Source organism: Haliotis rufescens, unplaced genomic scaffold (genome assembly GCF_023055435.1).
Source record: "Haliotis rufescens isolate VD_foot unplaced genomic scaffold, xgHalRufe1.0.p SCAF_15, whole genome shotgun sequence".
NCBI classification, from domain to species: Eukaryota; Metazoa; Mollusca; class Gastropoda; order Lepetellida; family Haliotidae; genus Haliotis; species Haliotis rufescens.
Window position 1 is genome coordinate 16,637,249 of NW_025963835.1, and position 24,578 is coordinate 16,661,826.

Sequence of the window (24,578 nt, forward strand, 5' to 3'; positions counted from 1 at the left end):
TTCTTGAGATAGTATTTCAGTAGTAGTGGATAGTAGTCCTCTTGTATATTTAGACACAAATAGCCATACTTTATGGGAGAGCACAATACTTCAATCATCTTATTTTCAGCAATTTTTAGTGACGAGAATTGGTAAAAATCACAATTTTCTGTGAATGTTAAGATTGAAAATGATAAAAAGTATTTCAGTATGATTTCAGTAACCATGGTAATCATTACAAACCTATTATTTACTTTGTTTGGCACTAAGCCCACCCCAAGGATAAACGCTCTTTTCCCGATATCGCTAAACGTGTCGTCTGTAAACCTCACTGTTACTGAGAAGACATGTACCACCTCTGAGGTCTTGTGGTAGAGCGGAAGGTCGGGGATTCGATCCCCGGCAGGTGTCATACCAGGAGATATTAATAGAGTGTACTTGTTGTTACCCTGCCTGTCGCTTGGCATTAAGGGTCTTTAACAAGGACAGGTCGGCTCGGAGTCAGTATACTGTGTCTGAATGGGTATTTATGTTAAACTGCAGCATGGTATCTCAGGGAGCTAGCACTATAAAATCAGCATTGGTCCGGACTAGTACAAGCAGCCATGCACACTAGTGCATCCACGTCGCTATATAAGTGCAATAACCTTGAACGCAACATTAAATCCCATTTCATCTCACTTCATCTGAATAGATATTCTGCTTGGTCGGTCTTAACTCGAGTCCAAGCTGTCCATTCCTAGCTGGCTACCAATACAATGCTGATTTTGACACCTGGTGATGTTTTTTGACAGCAAAAGAAGACAATCCTCTATCACCTCCAAAGTCTTCCTCTGAGAAGTCTTCCAGTGTGTGTGTGAATGTCCTGGTACATGCAGAGACTAGGCTCACCCTGCAGCTGTCTAGAGGACACAGGTAAGTGCTAAATGGACACAGGTAGGTGCTTAATGGACACAGGTAGGTGTCTAGGGAACAGGTGTCTCGAGGATACAGGTAGGTGCTTAATGGACACAGGTAGGTGCTTAATGGACACAGGTAGGTGTCTAGGGAACATGTGTCTAGAGGACACAGGTAGGTGCTAAATGGACACAGATAGGTTTCTAGGGAACAGGTGTCTAGAGGATACAGGTAGGTGTCTAGGGAACATGTGTCTAGAGGACACAGGTAGGTGCTAAATGGACACAGATAGGTTTCTAGGGAACAGGTGTCTAGAGGATACAGGTAGGTGTCTAGGGAACATGTGTCTAGAGGACACAGGTAGGTGCTTAATGGACACAGGTAGGTGTCTAGGGAACATGTGTCTAGAGGACACAGGTAGGTGCTAAATGGACACAGGTAGGTGCTTAATGGACACAGGTAGGTGTCTAGGGAACAGGTGTCTAGAGGACAAAGATAGGTGCTTAATGGACACAGGTAGGTGCTTAATGGACACAGGTAGTTGTCTAGAGAACAGGTGTCAAGAGGACACAGGTAGGTGCCTAGATGACACAGGTAGGTTCTTAATGGACACAGGTAGGTGTTTAGAGGACCCATGTAGGTGCTTAATGGACACAGGTTAGTGCTTAATGGACACAGGTAGGTGCTTAATGGATACAGGTAGGTGTCTAGAGAACACAGGTAGGTGTCTAGAGGACACAGATAAGTGCTTAATGGACACAGGTAGGTGTTAAGAGAGCACAATGAAGATTGTTTTGTGATAACTATGTGGTACATCATTTTCCCTCCACCGTGTTTATGCAGCTTGTTAATGTAAAAACAATATCATTCACCTCCAGCGTGACAGTGACGACAGACAGCATCCTGCTGACCGCCACTCTGCCTGACATGTTGATGGAAGTGCAGAACTTCACCGTGCAGTTCGACCAACATCGGACAGTCACCATCAAGGTAGGATTGGTCCTGCAGCAACTTCAACTGCATCTTTGTCACTGCGCCCGGATTATGGTTCTACTTTTGTCAGCACCATACTCATGCTCGTGAGTTTCATCAAAGTGGTAAACGTCTGAGACCTGAATCACTTTGGGCTTTCCTCCCACATCAAGCTGACACACCATTATATAACAGGAATACTATTCAAAGCAGCGTTAAAACCCAACTCACTCACTTTTTTGGTTATTGGCTTCTATTTGAGAAATTCAAGAATTTTGATATTGTATGCTTTTGTCATGTGCGGCATAGTGATGAAAAAAGACTGAATCTATGTATTTTCTCCATATCTATTGTGAAGATAATTACCAACTTGCAGTGACCTCTTCCTAGAGCCCAGTAGCCTGGAATCAGCTGACTTAGGAAGTGATATGGCATCACCCACAGTGATGAAGCTCACTGCTAGGGTCATAGTACAGTGTTTGATGTAGGATGTAACACACAGCCATCATCCTAAAGAACATGGCTGTATGTTACATCCCTAAAGAACCGGTCCGTGAAGATCCGGGGTAGAATAGGCCTTCAGCAACCCATTCTTGCCGTAAAAGGTGACTATGCTTGTCGTAAGAGCCGACTAACGGAATAGGGTGGTCAGATTTGCTGACTTGGTTGATCCATGTCATCGTATCCCAGTTGCGTGGATCGATACTCATGATGTAAATCACTGGATTGTCTGGTCCAGACTTGATTATTTACAGACTGCCGTCATATAGCTGGAATATTGCTGAGTGCCGCGTTAAGCAACAAACAAACAACCAACCTAAAGAACAAGGCGTGATAAGAGGCCTTGTTACCCTCAGGATCCTCAGAAGGAAATGAGTATTTTTTATTAAATTCATTGTGAAAGGTATCTGATATATTTATATGAATGAGAATTTGACAACACTATCATGTCAACACTAGCATGTTTTAAAAAACTCATAACAAATGTAGATGCAGAGTGAAGGCTAAAACAATCTCATTAAAATCAGATCTTAGTTCTCGCTCCCGCTAAACAAAGATCTGAGGACATCCCATTACAGGTCACGTCAGAACGACCTTTCTCGAATTTTGACCGACCAATGAAATGACTGACAAGAAATCGACATTAGCCAATCAGAAGGCAGCTTTCTCAAGCTTTATGACACTAGTTTCAAACTGGCAACTACGCTTCGAAACATATTTTGACGTATTCTCGATTAAAAAAATTAAAACTGATAAGAAGAACACTCTGGAATGGCTTATAGATGGCCTAGATTGTATGGATATAATCATAAAACCCGTAACTGTCGTTCGGAATACCCCGTGTTAAATATTTCGTGGTTGCATGATTAGAAAACACGTTCTGACTGTCACTTTCATGATCTGGTAAGCAACGCTCTGATTGGTCGGATGAAAGGTCGTTCTGATGTGACCCCTAATGGGATGTCCTCAGATCTTTGTTTAGCGGTAGCGAGTACAAAGATTTGATTTAATGAGATTGAGGCTAAAATGTCTAAAAAATGATGATTTTTATGGTTTCTGAGTACCTGTTTTTTATTATTGGAACATCATCAAGTCTACATTTCGTACAAGATAATGACTACAAACAGGTGGTCAATAATGAATCTTGGCACACATACTTCTCTCCTGAAGTTGGCTTCATTCATTTAAGCCATATTTCCAAAACTTTCAAAAGTAGAAAAGACAAAATGGCTAGTTATCAACCATTTGAACATAAATTGTAAGTTTTATAAAAAAATTAAAAGTTTTAAAAAACTTTAAAATTTGACATTTCCAGTTGGCATAAGAGGGCCTTTATCCTACCGCCTCATTTTTGTCAATGAATGATTTAGGGGATCTAAGTTATAAATATTAGACAAGAACCAAGACTCCCTGTTATATATACCACTCAAAAGAAGTTAAAGAACACCTGATTTGTTCATGTGACTATATTTAACCTGTCATGTCATGTCATGAGGGATTCACATTAGTCACATGGAAAGATTTAATGTTCTTTAACAATTTTGAGCAGTATATATACCAGCACCTTATAGCATGTAACCAGTCATTATATTTACGTGGGGGCACCGGGTGACCCAGTTGTCTAAGGCGCCGCGATTCGCTGTGCAGAATTGCGTCCCTTGGCACGCCAGAAACCTATGATTAGGGGTTCGAATCCCGGTTTGCCCCGATTATGTTTCTAGGTTTGTCAGCACCATACCTGTGCTCGTGGGTTTCACCGAAGTGGTAAACGTCTAAGACCTGCATCATTTCGAGCTTTCCTCCCACATTAAGCTGACACGCCGTGATATAACTGGAATAATGTTAAAAGCGGCATTAAACCCAACTCACTAACTAACATTTTATTTACGAAATATATTGTTTGGGGGGAGTCTACAGAATGCTTATTGATTAAGACCTGAGTGTGACTACAGTATAATTACCATGTCTATGACATCAGGACCTCGTCGTGGAAACTCTCCAGCCATCAACACTGAGTGCTGTCAGACAAGGGGTCCGGAAACTCACCCTGCCCACAAACAAAGCATGGTAAGTCAAGTCAGCTCATTGAATTACCTACAAGCTGCGACCAGTTACAGATTCATTGGCCTTGAATTAACCTTGTAAGTCTCGAGCCTTGTCTTCTCACTGACCCTGTAAGGAGTCAGGGTTAGAATAGGTCCCCAGCGCCCTTTGCTGGTTGTGAAAGGTGACCAAATGGGTCGGGTGGTCAGGATTGGTGACTTGGTTGGTAGCGTTGTTTGTTTGTTTGTTATTTAACGCTGCACTCAGCAATATTCTAGCTATATGACGGTGGTCTGTAAATAATCGAGTCTGGACCAGACAATCAAGTGATTGACATCATGAGCATTGATCTACCCAATTGGGATACGATGACATGCATCAACCAAGTCAGTGGGCCTGACTACCCGATCCCGTTAGTCGCCTATTACGATAAGCATAGTCGCCTTTTATGGCAAGCATGTGTTGCAAGACCTAATCTACCCCGGATGTACCTCGACAACGTGAATTATTGCTCACAGTGTGGATCACTGGATTGTGATGGACATGACAGATTAACTACACTCATATGAAATTATTTGATGTTTTTTAACTTCTTTTGAGTGGTATTTTAATGAGATTACAAACAAAATGACTCAGTTGAGAGAAGTCAAGTTTTTGGTTGAAAAACTTTCTGTATTGATAAAGAAATTGATAAACAATATTTGCAAAGATAAACAAAAAGAAAGTATGTGTCAATGTGGTGCGAACTCAGCTATAAAAATTACCTATTGTAATCAACATGCAACTAAAACTTTCATCTGTGTTTCAGGAGCATATCGTTTAACAGTTTCGAGATTGTGTTTCCCTACAAGTACAACTTCGCCGCCTGCTTTGAGGAGGTAAGACATCACAACCTTTCTGTTAACAAATTCTAGACAAATGCACCCGCCTATGTTCTTTCTAGCAGATTCTGGCTCAATGAAGGAATGCAGATTTTCATGCCATGACCTATTAACTTTAGGTGAGGTGAGGTGAGGTGAAATGGGGTTTAACGTCGCGTCCAAGATTATTGCACTTATATAGCGATGTGCATGTACGTGTGTGTGTTTGTGTGGCTGCTTGTACTAGTCCGGACTGATGCCGATTTATAGTGCTAGCTCACTGAGATACCATGCCGCAGTTTAACATGAAAACCCCACTCAGACACAGTATACTGACTCCGAGCTGACCAGTCCTTGTTTTAGCCCCTTAACGCCGATCGTCAGACAGGGTAACAAGAAGTACCATCTTTTATTGTCTTTTGGTATGACGCGCCCGGGGATCGAACCCCGGACCTTCCGCTCTCCGGGCGGACGCTCTACCACTAGACCACAGAGGCGGTCTATTAACTTTAGTAATATGAAAGAATCAGGTGGTCCTTAACTTTTGTGAGTAGCCGACCCCTTTCTACAGAATCTTTGTCTGGTCCTCAAAATTCGGCTTATCTGCGGATATATACGGTTTTATCAAAATTTGAGATCATTCAAAAAAGCATTACAAAAATTGTGAGAATATAACATTTTATAAAAAATATATTGTATACAATTATTGGGTATGATTAACAAAATATTTTGTACATTCTTACCCCCATCTTCCCGAGGCAAGGGAGTTAACTAAAAGTCCAGTTTCCACCCTTGCAATACTGGGCTGGAACTTCTGGGCTCAATCGAAGCGTCACCAGTGGCTTTTACAAGTTATGTCCCAACAATGTCCCTCCTATTGACCAATCAGATTCTACCTCTCATATCACTTACATTTGCCTCAAACAAAATGGCGGAACCCAGTCAAGACGATCTGACCGTGATCGATAATCAAAATCTATTTTGTGATAACCTAGGTTTTACTTTGTGAAGTGCATCAAATCATGTGAGGACCGTGATTAAAAACATGAAAAGATTTGAATAATATCTGTTGGCGGTACACATTCTTTGCAAATCCTGCAATCAACTGAAATCTGGACGTCAGTTTACAAACCGGATGTTGATTTCGTTACGCGATTTGATTGGACTAGGCATAAACTTGTTAGCCCAGCCAAAATGTAACTCCATAATTCCAGCCGAGGTCAGCAAAGGTGGAATCTCACTCCCTTGCCTCTTGAAGGTGTCTCACCCCATAAATGTCATATCAGTGAATAAAGCTGTACTTCAGTACCGTGGTACTCTGCTTTTTGATAAAACCACACACAGTGTAATGCCTACAACTGCTTTGCCAATGATAAAGATAGATGCACCCTTGCAAGGATGTTTCTTGTAAACCAGGGGGGCACGGGTGGCCCAGTCGTCTAAGGCGCCGCGATTCTCGGTGCAGAGTTGTGTCCCATTGGCACGCCAGAAACCTGTGATTGTGGATTCGAATCCCAGTTCGCCCTGATCATGTTTCTAGGTTTGTCAGCACCATACCTGTGCTCGTGGGTTTCACCGGAGTGGTAAACGTCTGAGACCTGCATCACTTCGGGCTTTCCTCCCACATTAAGCTGACACGCCGTGATATAGCTGGAATACTGTTTAAAGCGGCGTTAAACCCAACTCACTCACTCACTCATTCTTGTAAACCACTACCGTTTTCGCCGTAATAAGCGCCCCGCTCTAATAAGCACCCATGGCTATATTTGCTGATATGTTCGCTAGTGAACAATCCCAATTGGCACCCTTCCGATTGATCATTGTACACAAGACTTAATTTTTCGCGTATAATACGCACTCGTGTGTTATATGTACCCTTAATTATGGGCAATTAAATTCTGGAAAAATATATCTGTCGTACATAAATATTTCAGGCTGTCAGCAGAAACCACGAAATATATCTTTCAACTCTGTTTTTTTCACCAAAATATCTTTCTAATAAGCGCCCCCTGTTCCTAATTTTGAGAGCGCCCTGGGTGCTTATTACGTCAAATACGGTATGTGTTTTCACCCATCTAATTGTTACGTCGTAGGTTGTGAACTTTGTGAAATGGCTGAAGCTGGTGCACCACATCAAGAAGAAGCCCTTCACAGTCGACAGTCCTCTCCCTCCAGATCTGCAGATTAAAGTCAAGGTAAGCTGTAGGAAATATGCTCAATAAATCACCATAACCCAATTATTTCAATCAGAGTTGCCTGCGTACATGAGAAAAACAGTAGTTTAACAACACTGTGTGAAGTTAATTCGCCAATGTCGTCTTTTCAGCTTGCATGCCTGTATGTCTTTGCTGATCGCTATAAATTTTACTTATCAATTGCGACCTGTGAAGTTCCGGGGTAGAATAGGTCTTCAGCAACCCACGCTTGCCGTAAAAGGCGACTTTGTTTGTCATAAGCGGCGACTAACGGGATCTGGTGGTCAGGCACACTGACTTGGTTGAAGCATGTCATCGTATTCAAATTGCGTGGATCAGTGCTCATGATGTCAATCACTGGATTGTCCGGTCCAGACTCGATTATTTACAAACCGCTGTCATATAGCAGGAATATTGTTGAGTGCGGCGTTAAACAACAAAAAAAAACACAAAAAACTTATCAAATGCAGGCATTATGTATATACATGAACTGTTCTGAATTTTGTGACTTATGCAAGAAAGTGCTATTAGCGCTCCTTTAACTGAGACATATATATTGCTGCTGTCTGCTTATTCAATATGTGACACTTGGGCATATAAGGATGCAAATTAGAAGGCACCTGAGCGGTTTTACTATTAAGTAGAATTATTTTTGAAAAAGGTTCACGCATTGGTTTAAGACTACCAAATAGACTGGACCCAAAGAAATGACAATATACTGAATACCCTAATAATATCACAAGTCAACAATAAGTAAGTAAATATTCAATGGCTTACCAAATTATACCCCAGCATTGATATTAATATCATAACTATGCAGTGTTGTGGTTCTGTATTGTGATCAGGGCGGCTAACATGATAAATTGATTTGATATGTACTCTGGCAAACGCAATCAGTCGTGTGACAATCAGAATAATTTTGAAAGCTACATGTCTGACTGGCCTCCAAGGAAACCAAATAGACGTACGAAGCCTACAGTACCTACTTCAGCCAAGACTTCACCTGATGCGTACACTGAAGTTTTTGAATGCAGATGATGCATAAGAAAGCTTTTGTTTGAAACCACAAATAAGTCACAACCACCTGGAAAATGATGAACATGTGAAACTCGCTCAGTACACAGTTTGATTCACAAAATAAATGTGGGTATTCAGAAATAAAAAAGGATCATGTCAACCTAATGAAAAAGACAACTGACAACTACTTATTATGAAGCCTTTGCGAAGTTCACTGAGTTTGATGATAGATCAAACATGTTCTTATAGTTGGCACACTTTAATCCCAAGGACACTGCTAAACATCTTTACGATCCCTGTGGTACACTTGATTAACAATACATTTCTATCGCTGGAATGTTTCCTATCTCCTTTCCAGTTCTTCAGTGTACAGATCTGTGATGACCCCTTTGAGGTGAAGCTTGGTGACAACTACGAGGTATGGTGGAAAACAGAACTAGTGTCCAACAATGAATATTCTGGGTGTTCAAAGTCCATGTGATTTTGTGTGATTCTGTGTCAGTGTGTCAGTGTGTCAGTGTGTGATTTATGTATCTTTAGGTGTGTGATAGCATGTGATATATGTGTGTATGTCTGCATATGTGTTATATATCTGTGTCTGCATATGTATGATATATATATGTATGTGTGTGTCTACATGTGTTATATATATGTGTGTCTGCATATGTACGATATATATATGTGTGTATGTCTGCATATGTGTTATATATCTGTGTCTGCATATGTATGATATATATATATATGTGTGTGTCTACATATGTGTTATATATATGTGTGTCTGCATATGTATGATATGTATATGTGTGTGTGTGTGTCTACATGTGTTATATATCTGTGTGTCTGCATATGTATGATATATATATGTTTGTGTGTCTGCATATGTAACATAATGCGTGGTACATGTGGGATTATTTTTAAAGTGAAAAAAACATAATATGTTCATGAAAATGTTGGAACAAAATTAATGAAATCCTGTTATATTCCTAAAAAGAATTCTTTGTTCCTTTAATAATTTTGTATTTGTGTCTTGAAGCAATGATTGAAAAGATATCCTGTCTCAAACAATCCCAGACTCGCCAGAGTATTAAATGGACAGTCTCTAACTTCTCTCCAAAGTTTATGTGTCAGCTCTGTCACCTTCTTTTTGCCCTGTATCTGTAGGGCTGTATATTATAGACATATGAAGTTGAGGGTGTGAGTTGGGTTTAACCCCCTTTTGAACAGTATTCAAGTCATATCAAGGCCTGTCACTTTACTTAAGGAGGAAAGCACAAAATGATGCAGGTCTTAGGCATGAACCACTTTGTGACACCCATGGCATCATCGATATGGAGTTCATAAACCTAGAAACATAATCATGGTGATTCTCAGATTCGAGGGGAGGTGAGGCGTTCAAGATTATTCCACTTATATAGCGATGTTCGTGTGTGTGTGGCTGCTTGTATTAGTCCGAACTTGTACCAAATTTATTGCTAGCCCACTGAGATACCATTCCACATTATCCAGTCCTTGTTTTATTCCCTTAGTGCCGAGAGCCAGGCAGGGCAACAACAAGTTCCATCTTTTAGCGTGTTTTGTTTGATGTGTCCATGGGATCCAAATTTGAACTATAGACCTCGAGCTGGGGACAGTGCTTCAGTTATTCATTTTTTATGATGGCCAACACAACTTTTAAACATTTTTGTATGTATATGAATCTGAGGTGTGTGTCAAAGACCATGTGATTTTGTGTGATTCTGTGTCAGTGTGTGATTTATGTGTATTTTGGTGTGTGATAGCATGTGATATATGTGTGTGTCTTCATATGTGTGATATATGTGTGTGCGTCTGCATATGTGTTATATATCTGTGTGTCTGCATATGTATGGTGTGTGTGTGTGTGTGTGTGTGTGTGTGTGTGTGTGTGTGTGTGTGTGTGTGTGTGTGTGTGTGTGTACTGTTTGTGATATGTGTGATAATCTGTGTTTGGGTGATAATCTGTGTTTGTGTGATAACATGTGTCTGTGTGATAATCTATGTGTGTGTGATAACCAGACCTGTCAACCCTCCCGCATTTTGCGGGAGACTCCCGCAATTTGATGAAATCTCCCAGTCTCTCGCAAGATGGACTATTTCTCCCGCAAAACAGAATTCTTCATTATTTAAAAAATTCGCCTCCAATGTCCCGTGAGTAAAAACAAAGAACGGGAAGTTTGCGTCCCGATCTGTCCGGTAGGCTCCCGGATTAGCGACCCTTATCACAGCCACCCGCAGGGGGACCCAGATGGGCCTTTGTCCAGTAATCAACTGGTAATTAAATTCATATGGTGAACGATTGAACAAGGTAAATTGTTTAGAAAACTCGGATAGTCCTAACAGGTGCCTGAAGGGTTGAACTTGAAATGAAAAATCAGCCAAGTATTCATCACTTCATGAAATGAACTGTTGTCTTCATGTTCTTAGCGTGTTTATTCTTCCATAATTTAAGAACGTAGATACATATGGCCGGTCCAGTTATACATGACTTTATTGGTGATCAGAAACTTTGTTAAAACATCAACATACCTCAAAGTTACGTCATTGAACTCTTGGAAATGAAAACAAAATATGTCCTGCAAGCGCCGTCTTCAGAAACAACACTATGCGTGATTGGTTGATTCGGTAGTCGAAATAACAATGAGTTACCAATCAGGCTTCCTCACAGCTAGGATTTCAAAGTCAAAGTTCAAAGTGAAACTTATAAATTTCCTTTTGACTGACATCGTGACTTGTGTGCACAGAAAATATCAAAACAGAACTTTATCAAATTTCGCGAGAATGTATCATGTGATTATTTTACAAGATTTGATTGGCTAATAGTTTTCTTGCGTCCCAGATCTGCAATCTAATTTGCATACAACAGTACTAGTCAACCAATGAGATTAATACACGTCAAGGTCAGAAAGGTCAACAACGACAACGAGACTCATTTCATCCATAAATAATAGTACTTCCAAATATGGCATACATTTCTTGGAATGGAATAACGTGAACATTTCTAGGAAATTTAAGAAGCGAAGTAATGGGACTGTCAACAGACTACCGCAGACAGAAAAAAACCAGTATATCTTATTGAAATTAAGGGCGCTGATGTTGCGTCAGGATAAATGCATTTCTTTGGCGAATTTTGTAACTAACATCGCGCCAAATACCCAGAAAACCTGCATCGTAATGAAGCCTGACAACTGGTTGGATTGAACACAGACACACACGTCGTCAACTGGTCAAGCTACCGTTTGTGAAATTTCAATATCTGTTTGCGTTTATCTGAGATGATCTTTGAACGAAAGTTATATGGGTAGATTGTGCTGGGTTTATTTTTGGAGGAGGAAAATGCAAACAGAAATTAAGCAAGCTAGACGTATAAGAAACATTGATTATTTATTGTTTCAAAATATTTGGTTTTCTTTGTAACATTATTAAAAATAAAAGTTGGAAATTATCTTATCTTCACTATCTTAAAAATCTCCCCCTTTGGAGGCAAATCTCCCCCTTTTTGAAGTCAAATCTCCCACATTCCCTTACAAAAAAAAAACCCAGAAAAGATGTATCCGAGACCGCCCCGAGACCGTCCCGATGCATCTTTTGTGGGATTTTAGCCAATTTTTATGGTCTCGGCTAGCCGAGACTTTGCGGAGACCCATCGAAGACTATTCTGGGGAATAATCAAGTACTTCCCCACAAAGGCATTAACCTACCGAAGACGTTTCTAGTGCATCTCCACTAGCAGGGGATGTCTTAGGAGATCTCTTAAGATGTCTCCGATACGTCTTCGCTAGCGAAGACCTTCAAAACAACTTTGCAAAGACTATTCGGAGACTTCCTCAGAAGGGCCATAAAGTAGCTGAAGGTTTGCAAAGATGTATCAGTGCATCCTCGCTAGCGAAGACCCCACAAAGACTTTGTGAGGACTATTCGGAGACTTCCTCATAAGGCAATAAAATAGCTGACTGTTTGCAAGGATGTATTGAGTGCATTCTCACTAACGAAGACCCCACAAAAACATTTGTGGGGACTTTTTGGAGACTTCTTTACAAACAAACAAAATTGAAAAGATACTGTGGAGTCTTCTTTGCTTGTGGAAATCTTCGAAAGAACTTTGCAAAGACTATTCAGAGACTTCCTCACAAGGCAACTTGATAACCGGTTTGCAATGATGATGTGAATGCATCCTCACTAGCCAAAACTATATGAAGACTTTTGTAAGTGTATATCTTTCAAAGACTTCCTTTCAATTGATACAGATCAATACATTGAGCTTTAGTCAAGATCTCGGAAAACTAGGTCCCTTGCTTGGAAGAGATGACATGATCATTATTATTTATTTTGAATTTTCTTTAAGGATAATACTAAAGCTCTTTATCTAAAACATTCACATGCAATGAATTAGAAATCCTATATATGTCAGCAAGGACATTAATAATTAAATACCCAACACAATTAATGCTTCGAGGTATATTTCTATTAAATACAGTTAAAACAAATGCAGGAATTATCAGTATGCAATAATCAGAAAAAAAGAAAGAAATGTACAATATATTCATAAATTCCAATCAGAAAGTAACAGTGTCCGTGTGCCATATAACAGTCTCCTCAGAAAAAGGTATATAAGAAAAGGCAACATAAAGTAATATTACTTGTAGACATAGTGGCTGATTTGTGGCTCAAGATATACATGACAGGGATCGAAATTAAATTTATTTCAAGTTTGCCAATGGGCACAATTATGCCAAATTAAGTGTGCCATTACATTTTTAGGGGTGCCAGGAAATACATGATTGGCTGTTTTAATGGTTATAATCATAATTCAAATACAAGTCAAGTGACTGTCATAGTGTTTATTCAAGTTAAATTATACTTAGAATGAATGATCAATCAGAAAATTCAAACACATCACTCAAGTTACTCATTGTCTTTGTACCTTAGTAAGTACTGCAATACCAGTTATAATAGTCTCAGGATTTATGAGCTTCTGTTCACAACTGGTATATTTTAATTGTAGCTGTTCTGTGTCCATTGGGTGTGGTCCCTCTTCATCCCCCCCCCCCCCCCCCCCCCATATGAAAGTTATGTTTATCACATTATTTAAATGATGCATTTACAACTAAATTAAGTGTGTTGTAAATAAAAATAATCCAAGCTAACACATTCATAACGTCCAGATTAAGGACAGAGGAAACAAAAATTTGACGATTTTCAGAACTTAGATCTACCAAAGACGTATATATACGTCCGTGGATCTACCTATTTATTGTTGTTGTTGTTTTTCATATTTATTGTTTACGTAGATCTAGACTCTAATCGGAAAATTATTTTCAAAAGAATTATTAATAATATCTGTCATCATTTTCCCGATGACAGTGGCTGTCCACTCTGTAGCATGGAGAAATATCTCCGTTTTCGAAGCTTCGCATGAATAACACGTACCATGTGACACACCATTATCTTCTACGTTTATTTTGTCATCTACACGATAGTCACCTCGCCTTGAGTATTTACATTACAATAACATGCTATTTTATTGGTTTCTGGTGACGCTTTCTTGCCGAAATCTGCTATAAGATTCGTGATTGGTCAAATTGAGCACGTGACCTAATACAACCAATTACAGCAACGGTACTCGTGTATGTCAGACTTTGACGAGTGTTTTTTGTTAAATCGTGTTGTTCTGAACGTTTTAAGCAGGAAATCGCGATCTATATTAAAAATATGAAACTTCGTGGATGTATCGTGCCAGGTTACGAGCTGAGACAAAGATTTTTCTTGCATATATTTGGCATTAAACATTGTGGAGAAATCGAGGCGATAAAACTATTAAAAGCCGCGATGCCATTTGACTCGCACGCGACCGCACGAAAAGATGGAAATGATAACTTATATCTAAGTTTGACAACTTTGAGACAGATAAATAATTTTGTTGATTTCATTTATTACTTTGTAAAATATATCTAAAGATTTGATTGACACGTTTTTATTTTGCTCTTTGATTTGTTCGATGTGGACCCATTGTCAAAGTGTGTGTCGGTGAATTCTATTTTCAATAACATTGCGGGAAATAGATCTAGTGAATAATATTTTAATCTATCGATAAAAAATAATAATTTCAAAGAGAAGCAAAAACTGAAAAAGAGAGTCACCAAACCTTCATCGAGATAGAATCTACGCCGACTCTGAGTTCAGCAAGGATGACAACGTATATGTTCCTGAACAAACGGTAGGTACACTTTAGATCTGTTTGTGTTACATAAATATATTTTTAAAATATAGCCCTCTATATTGTCGTCATAACAATTATCATAACAATTATGCTAAATAAATCCACCGAAACGACCCCCGATCAAAACCAATTCTCACTTAGATATTGAACTTAGTTTTAGCATTCGCTGAAAGAGAAATCTTTTTTCAAGCTCAATTTATAAATCGTAAATTTATGTTCTAATTTGGAACCTCAAACTGAAATAAGTCAGTTAGAAACTTCAATATTAGACCCTTTACTCATCTAATTTGGGACTATTTATGAAAAATAATAGGCGCAGATGTAATTTTGTAATATTGCGCAGGCCCTTCAGATTTCATGTTTCGATCACATCGTGGTTCTCCGTAAATTTACGGAGAGCACCGATGTGGGACTGAGATAAAAAGTATTTCTTCAAAACAAATTATGTATATGGTCACTGAAATGTGAAATATGATCGCAGACTGTAGTTATAAGTTTATAAAATTATTGAATTAATAGATAACAAATTATATATTTGTATTTTGTTAAACTCTATTTATCTTAAGTTGTATTTGAAATTAAAACTTAGTTTTTTTTTACAAACAAATGTCCATTGTTATATGGTAATTAGTACGGAAATCGCCGCCATTTTGTAACCTGCTGTTTTATAACGAGGATGTTGGTTGATATTTTTTTAAGAACTCGTAAGTAAGGGAAACTTATGTTTTGTAACGTTTGTTTGAAATAGATATATGTTCCCAGTAAATGTGGTGGTCTTATCGTTTTCCCTGTCGACATGATCCTTCGCCATCGCGGTATAGATCCTGAATTACGTTTTGGACTGGCACCAGGTTGTTGAAATTTTGGCAAAGTTGCCAGTGTCAACTTTTTTGTGTGACCAGCAATACCCGCCTTTTAGTTTTAGGTTATTAATGAATGCAACTTGATTTTTCAGCCCCCTTCCTTGTGGTGATTTTTGAAAACAAAAAAGGAACGATACTTCATAGGAAGACGTGAACTCCTGCTGATGTGCCTTTTTCATGAGAAGGGATCAAGGAAAAGAAGCCAGTTGCTGCCTTGTGGCCAGCAACTTGGTGTTTTTACGATGCTACCGACACCGATGTGGTACTCGAAGGTCAGTATCTTTGTTAAGTGTCAGGTAAATTTCATTTCAGGTTAATGGAACTGTAACTAAATAAGTTATATGAAACTAACTGGTACTTACAAAGTGCACACACAGACTTGTAAGGTAAAGGTTTAATTTTTATAATTTAATATCAGAATCATAGTAAGGAATCAATAGGTTTTACAATCTAAATATCCTTCCTGTGTTTAACTTTTGAGCCAATATGAGTACTTGTAAATGTCAAAACCATTTTTTACATTTTTCTAGAACACAATGACATTTGAATGTTTAATGCTTTGGTCAACTGACATGGACATATCAATATTAAGTGAATATCTAATCACAAGATGTTAACTAATTGACATCATTTAAAATCTAGTTTTGGTACAAGTGGTAAGTTTTGTAACTTTCAAGTCATCATACATTTGGACTGGAACCATTTCACCTGAGTGCAATTTTAATGCTCTTATCTTGTTTGCAATTTATTTTTACTGTATCATGAATTATGAAGCTTTGATTTATAATCCAGTGTAACATGTTATTTTTATCATCAGTTCTGAAACCGGCAAAGAAAAAACAACTGGAACTTTGTGGTGAGCAAGAAGATCTGCACGCTTTCAAGTGAATGAGCCATGGTTTGTTTCTTTGACCATAACATCAGTAATTTTGTAGCCCCCAAAAGTAATAGTTTTTAATGAGTCTCCTTGACGTCTGGGGGCGGTCGGGTAGCCTAGTGGTTAAAGCGCTCGCTCGTCACGCGGAAGACCCGTGTTCGATTCCCGACATGGGTACATTGTGTGAAGCCCATTTCTGGTGTCCACCGCCGTGATATTGCTGGAATATTGCTAAAAGCGGCGTAAAACCATACTCACTCACTCACTCCTTGACGTCTGACATAAAGTAATTAGTTTATGGCACTGATTGGGGCTGTCCGGTAGCCTAGTGGTTAAAGATGGTTCGTCACGCCAAAGACCCGGGTTCAATTCCCGACATGAGTACATTGTGTGAAGCCCATTTCTGGTGTCCCCCGCCGTGATATTGCTGGAACATTGCACAAAAGCGGCGTAAAACCATACTCACTCACTCATTATGTCACTGATATACAATAACATTTGATCCCATTTCAGCCTCTTGAAGGACAGCTTCCATGACGACCCCTGCCAGGACGAGGATGACTTCCCCTTTCATATGATGACTTCCACTTTCATATGATGGCTACCATATAATGATATCTTCTGTTGATGATGTCCACCTCTGGCTACTTGTTATTGCTGTTATTACTCCAAATAAAGAGAATACTATACAACTTCGTTATCTCATTTTTGACAGTACAGGTTTGGCAAGGATGTTTCACAGACACTTCTGGGATGCTGTTGAAAGACTAGATTATGATGTAAGCACATCTTTTGTATTACTGAAAATGATGGAAAGGTAAAATGTCTCTGAAACATCTTTGTTATGGAGACTTCCTTAGAACTTTGCCGGGATGGTTCAAAGCATGTTAAATTACCCATGACAGGTTTGTGAAGACACTTCAGAGACTTCCTTGCAAGTGTTGCGGGGATGCTTCAGAAGCATCTTTGATTGCATAACGCAAGTTTGTGGGGACTTATCAGGGACTTGCTCAGAAGGTTTCCCGGGATGGTTCAAAGCATATTTAATTACCCCTGATAGGTTAGCGAAGATGCTTCGGAGACTTCATGCAAGTTTTGCTGGGATGCTTCAGAAACACCTTTGATTACCTAATAATAGTTTGTGGAGACTATTCGGGGACTTCCTTAGAAGGTTTCCCGGGATGGTTCAAAGCATATTTAATTACCCCTGATAGGTTTGCGAAGATGCATCGGAGACTTCCTTGCAAGTTTTGCTGGGATGCTTCAGAAACACCTTTGATTACCTAATAATAGTTTGTGGAGACTATTCGGGGACTTCCTTAGAAGGTTTCCCGGGATGGTTCAAAGCATATTTAATTACCCCTGATAGGTTTGCGAAGATGCTTCAGAGACTTCCTTGCAAGTTTTGCTGGGATGCTTCAGAAACATCTTTGATTACCTAATAATAGTTTGTGGAGACTATTCGGGGACTTCCTTAGAAGGTTTCCCGGGATGGTTCAAAGCATATTTAATTACCCCTGATTGGTTTGAGAAGACGCTTCGGAGACTTCCTTGCAAGTGTTGTGGGGATGCATTAGAAACATCTTTGATTATGTCACACACGTTTGTGGAGAATAATCAGGGACTTCCTAAGTGGGTTTGCCGAGATGATTCAAAGCATATTTAATTAGCCATATAAGGTTAATTCTGAGGAAGTATCGGAGACTACTTCAGTAGGTACTGTAAGGAAGTCTCGGATACTTCTCAGCAAGCTGCAAGTTGGAGTAGTTTGCCGAGATGGGGTGGAGACATTTGCCGGGAATATCTAGAGACTTCCTTAAGACCCTGCGGAGAAGGTAAAAATGTGCCTTGCGGGGAATGATTAAGGCGGTCTCGGATGCATCTTTTTTGGCCTTTTTTTTTTGTAAGGGTTGTCATGATGAGGTTTTGACAGGTCTGGTGATAACATGTGTCTGTGTGATATGTGTGATAATCTGTGTTTGTGTGATAACATTTGTCTGTGTGATATGTGTGATAATCTGTGTTTGTGTGATAACATGTGTCTGTGTGATAATCTATGTTTGTGTGATAACATGTGTCTGTGTGATAATCTATGTTTGTGTGATAACGTGTCTGTGTGATATGTGTGATAATCTGTGTTTGTGTGATAACATGTGTCTGTGTGATATGTGTGATAATCTGTGTTTGTTTGATAACATGTGTCTGTGTGATATGTGTGATAATCTGTGTTTGTGTGATAACATTTGTCTGTGTGATATGTGTGATAATCTGTGTTTGTGTGATAACATATGTCTGTGTGATATGTGTGATAATCTGTGTTTCCAGCTGCTGAAGGACGAAGGGGAACAGAACGAGACGCGGCGGACACTGATGGACAAGAAGATTCTGGAACTGCAGAGAAACAAACGCCGGATACCTTGTGAGTAGACTAAAACAGCCCAGAGTATTTTAGTTTGCATTTCTACCCATGATACCTGATTACTCTTGGTCATTGATATAAAACATATATGGTCATTGAATACTCAATAAAATGAGCAATTCTGAAAACATAAGTGTCCGTCTGATGTTAACAGTGGTGTTGTCTGTCAGTGGAGGAGCTGGTCCTTGAGTAAGTGTGTCTGTGCATTGTTGATGGTGGCGTTGTCTGTCAGTGGAGGAGCTGGTCCTTGAGTAAGTGTGTCTGTGCATTGTTGATGGTGGTGTTGTCTGTCAGTGGAGGAGCTGGTCCTTGAGTAAGTGTGTCTGTGCATTGTTGATGGTGGTGTTGAATATCAGTGGACCGAGATGTTGAATGTACCGGTATGTATCCGTCCGATGTTAATCGTGGTGTTGAATGTACCAGTATGTATCAATCTGATGTTAATGTTGATGTTGTCTGTCAGTGGACCGAGATGTTGAATATACCGGTATGTATCCGTCCGATGTTAATGTTGGTGTTGTCTGTCAGTGGACCGAGATGTTGAATATACAGGTATGTATCCGTCCGATGTTAATGTTGGTGTTGTCTGTCAGTGGACCGAGATGTTGAATGTACCGGTATGTATCCGTCCAATGTTAATCGTGGTGTTGAATGTACTGGTATGTATCCATCTGATGTTAATGTTGGTGTTGTCTGTCAGTGGACCGAGATGTTGAATGTACCGGTATGTATCCATCCGATGTTAATCGTGGTGTTGAATGTACCAGTATGTATCCATCTGATGTTAATGTTGGTGTTGAATGTCAGTCGACCGAGATGTTGAATGTACCGGTATGTATCCGTCCGATGTTAATCGTGGTGTTGAATGTACCAGTATGTATCCGTCCGATGTTAATCGTGGTGTTGAATGTACAAGTATGTATCCATTCCGATGTTAATGTTGGTGTTGTCTGTCAGTGGACCGAGATGTTGAATATACCGGTATGTATCCGTCCGATGTTAATGTTGGTGTTGAATGTACTGGCATGTATCCATCTGATGTTAATTGTGTTGAATATACCGGTATGTATCCATCTGATGTTAATGTTGGTGTTGTCTGTCAGTGGACAAGCAGGAGGAGCTGTACCTGTCCCTGGCCAAGCGGAGTGCAGAGGTATACATCCAGCGGTGCCAGCAGCAGTACAGCAACACCCCCATGAGGACCAAACTGTTCACCTGGACCTTCGAGGACCTGGAGATAACAGCCCTGGCTGACCGCTCCTACCACGGCAAGGAGAACGTCGTCAAGCACATGCAGCAGGTCGACCCGGACAGGTGGGCCAGACAGACACGTGTATCCTGTTTTGCTGCATTTTGGACATCTTCTCAGTAATCTCAGTGTTTTTGAAGCTTAAATTTTGTGTATATGGTCCAAGTGATGATGTATCTAAATCTATATAGAAGTACTATGATCTGATTTTAAACATATATGTCTGTCCGTATGACCTTTTAAAAACAGTTTGTATGTTTTTTTACCCAAATTTCTCAGCATGAAGTATATTAGGATGTGTAGAAACTTCCATTATTTGACTTGTGTTTGAACCTGAATCACCTACCTGAAAGGGCAGGGGTAAAAAGTTATATCTATACTAAGGAATTTCGTCCGTCCATCCGTCTGAGGACATTTTTTTATGTGACCTATGACTTGAAAACTACTGCATTGATTTTTTTAAAACTTGGTGAACAATTTTTATATCTATACGAGAGGTGCAGTGCAAAGTGTGATTTTGATAAGCGGATTTTCTGAGAAATATTGCTTTTTTCATGTTTTGAACTTGAAATATGTTGGAGTTCAAGTCGGTGGTATTAGTGAGCCCTGCTAATTCTTTTTGTCTGGTTTTCCCTTGAATGACCTTTGTGACCATATATGCAAATATTTAAGAAACTTTCAGGAGAGCTACCAAAAAATATGGCTCTAGTTTTTTTATTTTCCCACATTATTTTATATTCCCACATATATTGTGAAATTTGTGTATGTTTATGATTGGTAATTAAAAAAAATATCTTGCTCAATACATTTATGTATACAGAATATTCAGATTCCATCCAAGTTTAATCAAGTTTGAAGACCCTGGTATGTGGGTAGAAAGTGTGATGCCCATTTCTGGTGTCCCCCCACTGTGATATTGCTGACCCTGCCAACAAGAATCACTTAACATTGAAATAGGAATGTTTGAGACTATGATTGTAGATATTACTTGTGAAGGATAAACTCGGTGTGTGGTGTGTGTGTGTAAGTCAACTCACTTGGTCTTCCAGCCCGTACCCTGATGAGGGTCTGGAGTTCTCCACGCTGTGGTGCCGCAACGTCAACATCAGCATCCGGTCGTGGATCGTGCGACTGCGAGACTACTCCCAGCCCATGATAGACGTGGAGGACCTGAACATGTGGGGCTTGTTCATCGCCGCGGAGCAGGAGGGAAACAAGAGAGGTATTCAAAGTCCCCAGCAACCTATGCTGGTCTTAAGAGGCAACCTAGGGGATTGGGTGGTCTGTCTCTGTGATTGGTTGATTGCGTGTCATCATACCCCGATGGTGTCAGATAGTTTCTCATTGTATAGTACGACTCTATATTATCGCAGGCTCTTATTATCGCAGGCTCTATATTATCGTGGTATTGGTAAATCCCGCAATCCACAACCCCTGTCGACTGTTTACTTTTGCAATTCTTATCATAATATTTCATAGGTTGAAGGAATACAGGTCTCGTTGCGTTATGTCACGGGTACTCGTAAGTATACATGTTAACTTTATTGTGGAATTTCTGGAATGTTTTTTAAATGGAATTACCCCTACCTCCATTCGCAATTGATTAGAAAAAAAACCCAATTGTTTTGATGAATTCCCTTCACCCAACCTAGGCCTTATGCATACTGATTGCTGCCCTTGAATTGCTAATGACAGGAACTTTGTTTACCACACTTGGGAAAGAAAATCAGCATCGATCAATCTAATTGATGTGTCATAGAAGTTGAACAGAGAGCAAGAAACATTTTGCGTATGACATATTTAATAGGTTAGTAAGTGTGCGCCACTACGATCCATTATAAATTAACTACTGCGATAAGATAGCGTACCTGAAAATGGCTGAAAATGAAGCAATCACGAAATGGTTATTTGATGGTGATGTATTTGGTTTGGGTCTTTTGGTTGTGTTTTGGACCTTGAGTTTGCAGTGGTCTAGCAACTGTTTTCAGCCTAGTAAGGTTTTGATACCATTTGTAAGTTTGGGATCAAATCCAATCAAGTTTATACTGTCTGTTGCCTGGCAGCTTAGTTCCTAGTTTGAGCTGCTGCATGTAACACTGTTTTCCCCGATGTGCAGCCCGGCGGTCGTGTGTGGTGGAGGTGGACGAACCCTGGGGCAACATGTCGGTGGAGCGAAGTCTGCCCCCTCTCAAGTTCTTCTACGATCTCAGCTGTGGTGAGAACAAATATCTTTATATCTTTATCTATCAGTCTCCTTCAAAAGTATGTGAGGGAGTGATTTCATGTATACAGCCCTACTGTTGTATGTTGGTATATTTTTATGAACTACAAAAATATTTCTTTGATAATATAGGGGGCACGGGTGGCCCCGTGGTCCAAGGCGCCGCGATTCGCTGTGCAGAGTTGCATCCCTTGGGCAGGCCAGAAACCTATGATTGTGGGTTCAATCCTGGTTCGCCCCGATTATGTTTCTAGGTTTGTCAGCACCATACCCGTGCTCGTGGGTTTCACCGAAGTGGTAAACGTCCGTGACCTGCATCACTTCGGGCTTTCCTCCCACATTAAACTGACACTCCGTGATATAACTGGAATACTGTTAAAAGCGGCATTAAACCCAACTCACTCACTAAGACAATACATTGTATATGTACCAGGAGAGGTATTTTGAGTCATTGCTTCTGAAAGTCAAATAAGCTTGTGTCTTGGCATGCTATCGCCTGGTATCTTGCGATACAATATGTATCACGATACAGATTGATGATACTACTGGTATCACGATACACCAGCAAATAGGAAAAATGATGAAATCAAATATAACTCTAAAACCTCTGGATTCATACATTTACTTATTAATATCACAAAAACAAAAATTTGTTAACTAAATAAAAGACAAGAACAAAACAGCTTTAAAAGAAGGGATGGTTATTAAATGTAATAGCAGGCACGTCCTCTATCAAGACGTCCTTGTGTTCCGCCATGCTTACAAGTTGTGCTATGTTACTTCTGCCTTCACGGGAGGTAACTCTATCAGTTTCTGTTCTATTATAGCGTATCACGATCTCACAAACTGACGATTCAAGTATCGTCTGTATCTTAATATCGATGATATCGTTGGTTTCGATGAATAGTTACAGCCCTACTGTCCGTCGTTAACTCATGCATATTTGACATCTTTCGGGCTGAGACATTTCATGTATAATCCCAGCTATGGTCATATATACCATATTTTCTTGAGTATAGTGCGCACCCAAGTATCATGCGCACCCCTCTCTAGAGGATTCAGTATTTCTGAAGAAAATAAAATTTGAATATTATGCGCCAAAAAAAATTACACCGTACCACTTCAGTGAATTCCGGTAAACGAACGGGTGATAAGAAACTTGGTCAGTACAAATTTGAAATTTGAGATAAAAAAATCACCAGACATGTTGATTTACCGTTTAAATTGTATTTTTTGTTCTACTAGGCATTGTTTTACATCCAGGGATTTAGATTACCTTGTGTATTTTCTCGTAACCTAAGCCGGAAACAGCAATCAGCTGTAATCAAACAACACCAGTCATAGCACAAAGATTTGGGAACAGGGATTTGGACAAGTCATGAGTTCTCCTTAAGCTCTGTGTCATCTAGTATTCTGCTGTTTTCCTCCACAGATGTTTCCTCGTTCACCATGGCGTACGGAGTATGCTGGGAGCCCACTGTTGCTCTGTTCAACCTGTCCATGGACCTCATCAACAAGCCCTCCATTGACCCCAGCGCCCCGCTGCCCTTCTGGGACAAGATACGCCTGCTGATGCACGGACGCTTGACCATGTCCATCCAGAAGATGAGCTGGCAGTACCATGCGTCCTTCGACCCCTTCAACACCACAGAACTAATGGACTGGACGTGGACGGGGGTCATTGTCGACTGGACGAACGGTCAGTATTGCGCTTGTTATGTCTTCTTACACCACTAGGGGGCGTTCTGTCCATAGTTTTAGTGGCTTGTTTTTCTTCTTAACAAGCCCATGCTTGCAACATGTGGGTTGGACGCTTTGATTTTGATGAGAGGGGAGCAAGCCTTAGTTAAGCAATCCTTCGTTTCCTTGAGCCGGGTGATAGCGGTCACCATGTTATGTATAGTACATCGTGATTGTAGTGCATGTGGTAGTTAACGCTCCCCTCTGCAGGATGTATGGACTTCAATGCTCTTGGCTGACTCCTCGAGTGTTGGCGTCCATAACCTAGACAGATTACAACCCTATCCATGGATCTCTCTAGGATTCTCAACACCCTTGTATGGTGTACATGACATACAGAAACCAGCAGTGTAAAAGGGGAATATAATTGCCTGGTAACTGTTACCGAAAACATTATTTCATTGATGCTTGAACTAAGTTTGTTCACTACTGCTCAATTTCTGACAGTTTACCTCATTGTTAGTTATAATAAGCTCCCCCCAACTCAATGTAAAAAACGGTACATTGAAA

General features: G+C 39.9%; 1 protein-coding gene and 1 long non-coding RNA gene across 6 annotated transcripts in view; both read left to right on the plus strand.

Annotated features, from left to right (window-relative positions):
* LOC124138704 (protein KIAA0100-like) overlaps window positions 1-24,578 on the plus strand; it is a 100,079-nt gene that overhangs the window by 36,187 nt on the left and 39,314 nt on the right. For both annotated transcript variants that reach the window (XM_046505510.2, XM_046505512.2), the window contains 11 exons: window positions 774-894; window positions 1,755-1,866; window positions 4,328-4,416; window positions 5,201-5,270; window positions 7,346-7,447; window positions 8,823-8,882; window positions 18,765-18,858; window positions 19,962-20,172; window positions 21,157-21,329; window positions 22,224-22,322; window positions 23,761-24,027. In XM_046505510.2, the coding sequence (XP_046361466.2) occupies window positions 774-894; window positions 1,755-1,866; window positions 4,328-4,416; window positions 5,201-5,270; window positions 7,346-7,447; window positions 8,823-8,882; window positions 18,765-18,858; window positions 19,962-20,172; window positions 21,157-21,329; window positions 22,224-22,322; window positions 23,761-24,027 (1,398 nt within the window). The remainder of the gene's footprint in view (window positions 1-773; window positions 895-1,754; window positions 1,867-4,327; window positions 4,417-5,200; window positions 5,271-7,345; window positions 7,448-8,822; window positions 8,883-18,764; window positions 18,859-19,961; window positions 20,173-21,156; window positions 21,330-22,223; window positions 22,323-23,760; window positions 24,028-24,578) is intronic.
* Window positions 14,545-17,128, plus strand: LOC124149530. 4 transcript variants are annotated; one of them, XR_007221039.1, is made up of 4 exons: window positions 14,545-14,696; window positions 15,655-15,834; window positions 16,380-16,460; window positions 16,953-17,128. It is a non-coding gene; the product is annotated as an uncharacterized LOC124149530 (long non-coding RNA). The 4 variants fall into 4 exon arrangements; XR_007221037.1 differs by lacking the exon at window positions 14,545-14,696 and adding an exon at window positions 15,314-15,403; XR_007221038.1 differs by lacking the exon at window positions 14,545-14,696 and adding an exon at window positions 15,327-15,407.